Source organism: Zingiber officinale, chromosome 6A (assembly GCF_018446385.1).
Source record: "Zingiber officinale cultivar Zhangliang chromosome 6A, Zo_v1.1, whole genome shotgun sequence".
Taxonomy (NCBI): Eukaryota; Viridiplantae; Streptophyta; class Magnoliopsida; order Zingiberales; family Zingiberaceae; genus Zingiber; species Zingiber officinale.
Genome location: NC_055997.1, coordinates 108,914,574 through 108,924,187, shown reverse-complemented (window position 1 = coordinate 108,924,187; position 9,614 = coordinate 108,914,574). Strand labels below are relative to the sequence as shown.

Below are 9,614 nucleotides of genomic sequence, written 5' to 3'. Positions count from 1 at the left end.
AAAAATAAAAATTCTTATCTTTTTTATTCGGACTTGGGATGGATAACGGTGAATTTAAATTTTTTTTAATAAATTAAAATATTAGTTTAAAAAAATAAATTTCTATATAATATTTAATTTTTTGATTTTTAAAAATATAAAATTATTAATTAAATTTTTATATTTAAATTGTGATAATATATTTTTTAATTGATAAAGTTACTAAATTATTAAATATTTCTTGAGACATAATTAAATTAAACGTGGTAAATAAGTGTATTCAGAAATTATTTAAAAATAAATTAAATAGAAGTATATCTAATTACTCAAATAAAATATAAGGAGAACAACTCATATAAAAGGATGAAAATAATAATAGAAAGAATTATACTCCCGTCCTCAATTCACTATCTTATGAAAGCACAAATAACTAAAAAATCATATGTATAAGATGACAAAACTTAATATAATCATTAGAAAATAAAAATTGCAACTAGACTAAACAAATGTCTATCAAGAAAGTAAAATAGTATAGGTATTTAACTCGCTATTGCTTAAAAATAGTAAATCTTCCATTTGGATCGAACACAATATAGACGACTGTATTAACATTTGAACTTAATTAAATAAGGAGCATAGTAACACAAATCAGATCAGCTTGACAGCATTAGGTGTGGTTTCATTTCCTCAATCTCAACGAGTTAGAAGAGTATAGAGAGGAGTTGGAAAAGGAAAGAGGGGTTATGCGAAAAAAAGCTAGCATTTTTATTTTACATTGTATGGATAAAAAATTTCTAATTCATGTTTTTACCGATCAGAGAAGAAAGTGTCACCAACGAAGAAGAAACGTAATGAGAGAAAGCTAGCGTCGCGTTAGGTTAGAGGTAATGTAATCAAACTTATAATGTAATGTAATTAATATTACATTACTACATTTAGTGAAAGAGTTGTATTAGCTATACATGTACATTCTTTTGTTTAGTGCTTATTATTTTTTTTATAAGAAATATAGTTCATATTATTATAAATGACAAAAATATTCTGTGGCCTCTATCGACGGTGGCGATCAGTAGAGGTCGGTGGCGGCAGTGCCTGGAGGCAGAGGTGGCTGGCGATGGTGATAACAATGACGATTGATCGGTGATGACGGCGACGGTAGTAGGCGTCGGTGGCAGCCAGGGAGGGCTATGGCGACCGGCGGTGGCGACCTGTGGCGGCCGATGGTGGCGGCTGGCGTCGACAATCGGTTGGTGCAGGCAATAGATTAGGGGTATATTTGACATTTAAATTTTAATTAAACATTGAGCTTGGAATGTAATTAGATTATATAATGTTGGTCTTGTAATCCAGATTATAAAACTTTATTATTTTTTGTAATCCCGATTACAATTAAATTATAGTTTTAAAATTGTATCAAATAAAATAATCAATGTTATAATGCAATCTTGATTGTATTACAAGACTATTATCCCTCATCAAATATAGCTTAGAATATAGATATATTGAAAAGGAATATATTAAATCTTATAAAATAACATCCATAATTAAAAGTCTAAAGAGAAAGACCTTTTTATGGAATGTTGGAATCATAATGAGATCTTTGTGAAATTAAAAGTTTTATCTTAAAATTAGATCATGTAAATCTTTTATCACATGGACCATATTCTTATTATAGTATTAAAAAAAATAGGTCCCAATAAATATTGAGACCTACGCATAGACGTTAATAAGCTACGCCAAAAACCGGGCCTAATTTGCTAGATTAGATTAAGGCGTGATGATGAATGCTTAAAAGTAGTCTAAACTCTAATATACTCTAGGAATCCCATTTGTGCAACTTTTGTATTTTCTTTTTCTCTTTTTTTTATTAAAGAGGATAATGTTATTTAGCATAAAGACTACTATTTATAAGTAGTCCTATGAGCTCTACGATTCTCATATATGCATATTGTTTGGTTAGTTGAAGGATGACGGCGTTGGAATAGTATAATTAAGTCATGGACAAGAATTATTATGTGGAAGACCAATAAAGTCCGAGGTTAAATTAATTCATGAACTCTCCAAAACCTTTGAATTGGGCTAGAAGGATTGTTGGAAAGATCGATGGAGCAATTAGGTTCCATGGGCTAAGCGAAATAGTCAAACCGTGTGGGTTGACAAGTCAGTAGAATGAGTCGAGTTGGATAAGCAGACGATACAAATCAGATAAACCAAGTAGGAAGGGTAAGTTAGGCTAGCAAAATTGACTAAGTGAATTGAACAAAGTGATCGAATTAAATGAGTCGAATGAGATGCAATTAGGTGATCAAATGGATTAGATGAGCTAAATGGACTGTTCGGCCTAAGTTGTAAGTTAGACAAAGCGAGTGAGGTTTGCATTTGACAAATGTTCATCTTTTGGTCGATTTTACAGCTCATATATACTCTTGATTTGCTAATGTTTTTGAGAATCTTCTGATACAATGATATCATAAGCAATAATTTGGTGTCTAATTAATTTTTTAGCATTTCTAAAGTTAACAAGGGCGATGCTTTTTTCGCATTTGTAGCTTCATTGATTAGATTGGAAGAACTTGTGATATCATTAGGGGATCCCTTGTCTAATGTAGTTTTTTTTTCTCTTTTTTTTTTGTTTTGCCATCTTGCTAGGGATAAAAAGGCAGTGCACGATCATTCATCATTGTCCTAATCTAGGTTCTTAAGTGGCAAGCATGAGACTCTAATGACAGATTCTAATTGTCCAAAGGCACTCAATCGATAGATTCTAATTCATTAACACAACTATTGATACTTCTTCAGTAACCTTTTTCACTTCGCCATGTGCGCTTCCCGATTTACTCTGATGGCCGGTGGAAAATTTCCATAGGACCGGACCGATTATCCTCAGAGATAATTAATAAGGTTAACTAAAATTATCTTTTTTTTTTCAATAACCTTTTTCACTTGATCGAGTGCACAATGGGCAAATTAATGGTGGCAAATGCTAGTTGTGCTTAAAATTTCTATCTAGACTCACAAGCTTAAGCATTCAGTCTATAGAATTTCATTCCGAGGGTTAGCAAAGCCTAATGCTCATATCTTGGCTTGTAATTTGCTACGATCATGTATGGATTCTCATTTGGAAATGAATAGCTTCCCTATGGACCGACTGACAGTTATATTATAGGAAGTAGAGACATTGCTATTTCAGAAGTTTTTCCATGAACACGCTGATCATAGTAATGTCTAGTTTATCAAGCAATTATAAGCATAAAACTGAACCACTACAATGCACAAACTCGAGAGATTAAAATGCTCCAACATCAACCTAGTCACACAGTCAAGATTTTTATTTTAAAATAACTATTTAATGGGTGTAACTGGCCTCCGCTACCACCAATTACAATACATTAAACAGTACTACAGATATAAATTATCTATTTAATTTTAGTAGTGATAAAGAATAAATTCCAATTTGACCAAAAAACCTAAATTCTACGAAAGGACATTAAGAGGTGGATTCCTAATGTAGACCAATAACTCATTTGACTGATAATAAACGGTGTTTGACTGTTGAAGTTTATTACAAACGCATCTTGTAATTTATTTGTTTTGCCTTTTTTTTTCCCCTCAACCTATCTTATTCTTCCAACTACATCAATAATTCTAAAACCGAGTGAATCCTGAAATTCATACTAGATAAATAAATGATTAGAATATAATATTCATGGCAAATTAGTATATGATGAGACTCATTTCAAAGGGAAGTAATTCTCAAGCAACTAAGAATAAAGCTCCTACGAATAATGTATAAGAAATATGCATTCTTATCATCAATTGTGATCCGCTATTTGTAAAAGATACCTTGCTTGACGTTGAAGGCTCTTAGTTAGTGTGGATTCCTTGAGGGTATTAGGGGTTTTTCTATTGGTAAGTAAAATGTTAGCAATAGACAAGCTGAGAATATAAAGAGAACTAGAATATATAATATGAGCAAAGTCCAAAAATAATGCTGATATATAACTGAGTCAAAATAATTAAACAAGAAAAACATCAGTGCTCAGCTTAAAAAAATTCACATGGCCCCAAAGATTCTCGGCATATTATTAAACAGCATGCAAGCGTACCAAACACATTAAAGAACTTCATGTTGGAGCTAGAATTTTCAGAGATGTTGCAACTTGCAATGCAAGCAAACATTGGGACAAGACGAAGTGCAGGAAGTCCCAAAGTCTGAACAAACATAGATGCTTCTGGTAGAAAATTGAAATCTAAATAAAATCAATCAAACGGAGGAAGATTTCACCTAGTTTGTTTTGATAAAGAACTTTTATTGACAGCAACAAGAACATGATCAAGACAGACTACTACTCAATGCTCATTGTGGAAGACATGGGAGCAAACCACCTAGAGCATTGATTATGAATTGTAAGGCATTGCATCATAGCATACAACGACTCAAAGGAGTAACCACAAACTACTGGCTGACTGCTTTACTAATAAGAAAAATTAAAGGAGAACCATTCTCCAAACCTCAGTCTAATCATTTCCTCTCTTCATCATCACAAACCATTCATCATCTTTTTCAGTCTCCTGGTCATCTCTCGCCCAGTGATGCAGGATGGACCTCGGTGAGACAGCAGAAACTGGGGAAGCAGAAAATGTCTGGTAAACAAGTAATCCCCCATCTGGCAGCACCTGCTCCATAATTTCACCGGATGTATAGCCACATATGTCGACTTTCTTTCCCCAAGAAGAGGCATGCCCGCATCCTCCAAATATGGTGACAGCAACTGAGAACTCAGAGGGGCCAAAGCATGTGAGGACCCTCTCGACCAAGTCATGGTATGATGAGGACTGAGGATTGATGCCCATGACTTCATAGCTTGCATAGCTGAAACCATCCTCCGGTGTTACATGAATTGTAGAGAGAGCTGGGCCACATATCCCATTCATAGAGTAACCGCATGGCTCAAAATCAAAGTCGCAAATCTCCATCTCAGGGATGATCTGAGAGATCCCAGAGAGCATTGTCATCTCACTGGCAGATGCAGCAACGGAATCCTTGTAGAAAATTGATGCACGGCCATTGTCCAATCCAGTCATACACATCTCCAAAGTAACCATAGGCGTCTCTGGCTTCTCAGTAGCATAGTAGATGTGCCATTTGCGGTTTGGCATTGATGGATCAGTAATCACGTATGCATTACCACCAGATTTCAGACTGCCAAAGAAGCCATTCAAGATATTGACTTCCTCAGGGAAGCTGCGATGTGGTGATGGCTGGGCACTTGGGAAAATAAAGGCCCCCCGCGAGTATTTTGCAGAAATAAGAGAGAGCGAAAGCTCTGCCGCAAGCTCAAGGATTCTAGGAATGGAAAGGAGGAGCTTAGTAGTCCCGCAAGTCTTCAGAATGATCTTGTAAGGGTAGATGAAGAGGCTCGACTCAGACAGAACATAGGAATCAAAATCCTCATTGGCCAACTGAGACACAATGGTGCAGCGTGCCAAGTCCAAAACAGAGTCAATCTGTGCCCGAGAAAGGGCACGCAGTCCTTGACCACGAGGGTCAGCAAAGATGGATGCCTGAGAGAAGGTGATCTCTAAACGTTTCTCAAACCCCTCGAACCCAATTGCAGAGAGTGGAGCAGGGTCCATGGAGCCATTCATCGAGAATGCCATTGAGATTGACAGAGAAGAGAGACAGAGAGAGGTTTGGTTATTAGAAAGCAGCTAGCCAGAGATTTGAAGGAAGGAAGAAGAACAAAACACCAAATAGGCAACACGTCCTACACTACTGGAGGATCTGAGGGAATATCAGGATGGCTTCCTCACGCACTGCAATGGTCACAATTAATTTTCATGAGAACAAAAAAATTGATATACAGCAAAGAACAATAAAAAAGCAAAAGATCCAATTTTTCTCCTTCGTCACTATCATGTTTTTGAAGGTTCTTACGTTGGAGTAAGCAGCAGATTGGAACTTCTTGATTCCTCCGTGTGGTCGAACGTCTTCAATGCTGTAGCCGAGGGGAGCTTCGTACTGTAACGAACTACTACTACTAGACTTTTTCCCACCTTTTGACTCCATTAATTCATCAACAATATCTGAAAAAAGAAGAGACTAAACCATAAGTAGATCGAATCAAATGAGAACACAAAAATCGAAGATACAAACATCAAAGGACGTGCAAACATAACTGCTAATCAAATACTATTGTCCCAGGAAAAAACAGCCACATCAAACGACGATCAAAGACGAAGGATAATACATCGATGCAAGTTTACAAAACTAAACAAACGAATATATTAACAAATAACAAAAGCAGCAACAAAGAAGCAAATGATATAACGCACTGGAAATAAATCATTGCACAAGAAGAAAAAAAAGATCCCTACAAATCCAGATTAACCGATAACGCGTCAAGAGAAGAACAAAAAATAAACTCGAGAAAAATAACAAGTTGAGGATTCGAGATGTTATTCGAAGAACAAAAGAATGGGTTAGAAAACAACAAAAGAAGATCTGAAGACGAACAAAAGAGCGTTGCTTAACTCAAATTTATCACAAGAAAACGTACGATCTAAAAGCCTGCTGTGTCTGCTGCTGCTGCTTCGCCTATATGTTGCCGATCCTCTCGCCTCCAAAGCCAAGGAAGTTTTTCTGGCAGAAGATTATTGCAGAAAGAACACGGATACAACGAGGACCGTGGAGAACAAGGAAACCCTAGAGGCGGATGGATGAGGAGGAAAAAGAGGCCACGAGGGCTATAAATAGCGGCGGAGGAGGATTCGTTTTCGCTTCCCTGGATAGAGCCGCCGCGTGTTGCGGTGAACCGTTCCCCACTTAATTCTTCTTTATCCGCACTCGTTCTCCTTACGCGCCGTCGGCACCTCCTAACAATATTGGATTTCATCTGGGCCCCACGTGTGGGGACCACGCCGTTTGAGGCGGTAAGTTCGTCCGCTATCTTTTCCGCGTCGGCTCCCATTGGACTGCTAGAAGCCAAATTGTAAAATACTCATTATTTTTTACCTACTATTTTACTCCTGTAAGAGACGACAAGTACAAGTGGACCCACTTCTGTGGATTATTCTTGACCAGGTAAGATTTGGGTGCACTCAGAAAGATTGGAGAATAATTTTGGAGAAGGCAGGCTGTTCACGGTTCACGTGAATTAAAAGATGGCAGCCAAGAAAATGATTCCTATTTAAAATATGTTTTTTTATTTAATAAAAAACTTGTTTTAATAATAGATACCAAGAAACATCCTTTTAATTCTTGCCCCGGAAAAATTATATTTATTAGCATTTACATAAAATTTACATGTATTTTAGACTAGTAAATATAATGAATTTAAAATAAAATCACATGAATGATTAAATATGCAATAAAGTCAATTTTGGCTTTCAATTTTATTAATTGGTAGTTAAGCTAACTGATGAAATTCTGGAAACAAACAAACAAACAAAATCTAGTGTTGAGAGACTTTTTGACTTTCGAATTGATGGATATCAAACAAACATCTTATTGTGTGTAAAACTTTTTGGTTAAGTAGATGTTTTAGGGTTAAGATTAATCGTACAAACTTATCAAAGTTTAATTAGAATATATATATATATATAAAGATTGTTTCCTTGTACTTATAGATTTATTTTTATTCTAATTTTGAAATTATTATTAATTTTATTTTTATCAAGGTAAATCTTATAATTGTCATTATATAAAATGATAAAATGATAAAATGCAAAGAAAATTTGTAATCAATAAATTTACTAAATTGGATATTTGTCATGCAATTGCAATAATAAAAAGGTATCATTTGAATTTTTTATTTTTTATTTTATTCAGAATTAATACAATATTGTTTCCCAACTTAGCTAGGCATTTGCATCCTTAAATTAAGGAAATTATTTTTTTTTTTAAAATAAAGATTTAATAAATTTTAAAAATGTGTTTCTATATAGCTCCATTATTCAGTTTTTATTGTTAAAATACCGAAATATCAATTCTGTTCATAGAGAAGAGTATTTTTGCAATAAAATATAGCCATTGTAATGAAATTTTAGGAGATTTAAAAAACTTTTAAATTGAAACATTTTACTAATGGAGCAATGAAAAATTTATAATATAATAGTTAAATTATTAGAAACATCCCTAGAATTCTAACATTTTCAGAATATTTTAGATAATACTTATTCTTTTATTTAGGAAAAGTGAATGAGAAAAATTAAAAGGGCGTCAAATCTCTTATTCTATTTTTAATTAAAATTAATCTTAGTAAATTTTAGTTAAAATTACTCATATTGATGGAGTATTTTAATTAAAACTATTACAATATAAATAATATTGGGTGTAATTTTTAAAAAAAATCAGAAGTTCACATTGTTGCAATTTTATCTACAAATATTATAATAATATATATTTTATAATTTTAACTAGATGTGATTAAGTAGTTGTAATTAATATTCAAGTTATTTTAACCACTATTCTAATAATTTGGATGAAAGTTATTTATAATATTTTAAAGCGTGTTTTAATTAAAAATTATTAAAATATTATAGAAGTTGAAAGCAATGAAGGTGATGAGCTGGAAACATGGCTCCATTATTGATTTAACGAAGATTTTGCGTTGTCCTGTAATAATAGGAGTGTTAGTACCGTGCTAGGGAAGAGATTCTCAGCATTGACCCTTCAATGCTCAAGTTAATAAATCCGTGTATGAGGAAGATATGAACAGTAGAAAAAAGGTAGCAATGAGTGTGTTCAAATATGAAGCATCACATATCTTCGCCTGTAGATGAAGACCCCTTTTATAGTGTCATTATTGCTCTATACAAGTTTCTCAAAGTATTGACACGTTGTCCTAAAATATTAATAGGAAAAGACAAGTCATAAAGGGTCTCTGACAATTTTCCTTAAATGATCACGTAAATTTATGTGATCTTATAGGCTAGAAGCTTCTAAAGTAAAATTTGTTTGCAAGATGTTCTCTATCCTTCCCAGCACAAACTTCCATAAGGGTGCGATATGATAGGTGTACGAGCTCTTATATAGGCCAGTCGGCTAAGACAACTCATTTGGCCTTATAGGGCGTCGTATTTGACTTGGTGCTCACTTGGCTTATCCCTTAAGCCGAGTGAGGGCACGCTAAGCTCGATCAGCCCTAAAGCCCGATCAACTCGGTCTGTGGATCGAAGTATTTACTATTTAACAATGAGGATGACTTGCTAGCCCCAAGTTGAGATGCTAAATCCAACCGAGCTGGAGGCCCGGTCGGACATTCATGTCCGAACTCCCATGTAATCAACTCAGTTCTGCCCCTACTGTCGCTGGTATTAGGAAATAATTATTATAAGTAAATAGTTATTTATTTTCTAGTTATTAGGGAATAATTATTATTAGAAAATAATTATTTGTTTCCTAGCTATTAGAGAATAATTATTATTAGGAAATACTTATTGTTTTCCTAATTTATGTATTTTCCTATTTTCACTTGTAATGGTATTTATATACCATATGCTATTATTAATAATATGTGTGTGAATTTTATCGTTAATATGGTATCAGAGCTCTAAGCTTAACAGCAACTTTTTTTTTCTTCTTTTCTTTCTTTCTTTTCTCCAGAATACCTACCAACCGCTTTCTACAATGG

At 34.2% G+C, this 9,614-nt stretch overlaps 1 protein-coding gene across 1 annotated transcript; it reads right to left on the bottom strand.

Moving 5' to 3' along the window:
• Positions 1-4,268: 4,268 nt before the first annotated feature.
• LOC121997362 (S-adenosylmethionine decarboxylase proenzyme-like) lies at positions 4,269-6,723 on the bottom strand. Its single transcript, XM_042551730.1, has 4 exons — positions 6,540-6,723; positions 5,918-6,066; positions 5,778-5,796; positions 4,269-5,612 (listed from the first exon to the last, which is right to left on the bottom strand). The coding sequence occupies exons 2-4, from the start codon at positions 6,047-6,049 to the stop codon at positions 4,498-4,500; spliced, it is 1,266 nt and encodes a 421-aa protein (XP_042407664.1). The 5' UTR covers positions 6,050-6,066; positions 6,540-6,723; the 3' UTR covers positions 4,269-4,497.
• Positions 6,724-9,614: the final 2,891 nt, after the last annotated feature.

Bases quoted from the DNA above. Each gene is read 5' to 3' on its own strand.
- LOC121997362 (XM_042551730.1), bottom strand. From the start codon at position 6,049: ATGGAGTCAAAAGGTGGGAAAAAGTCTAGTAGTAGTAGTTCGTTACAG.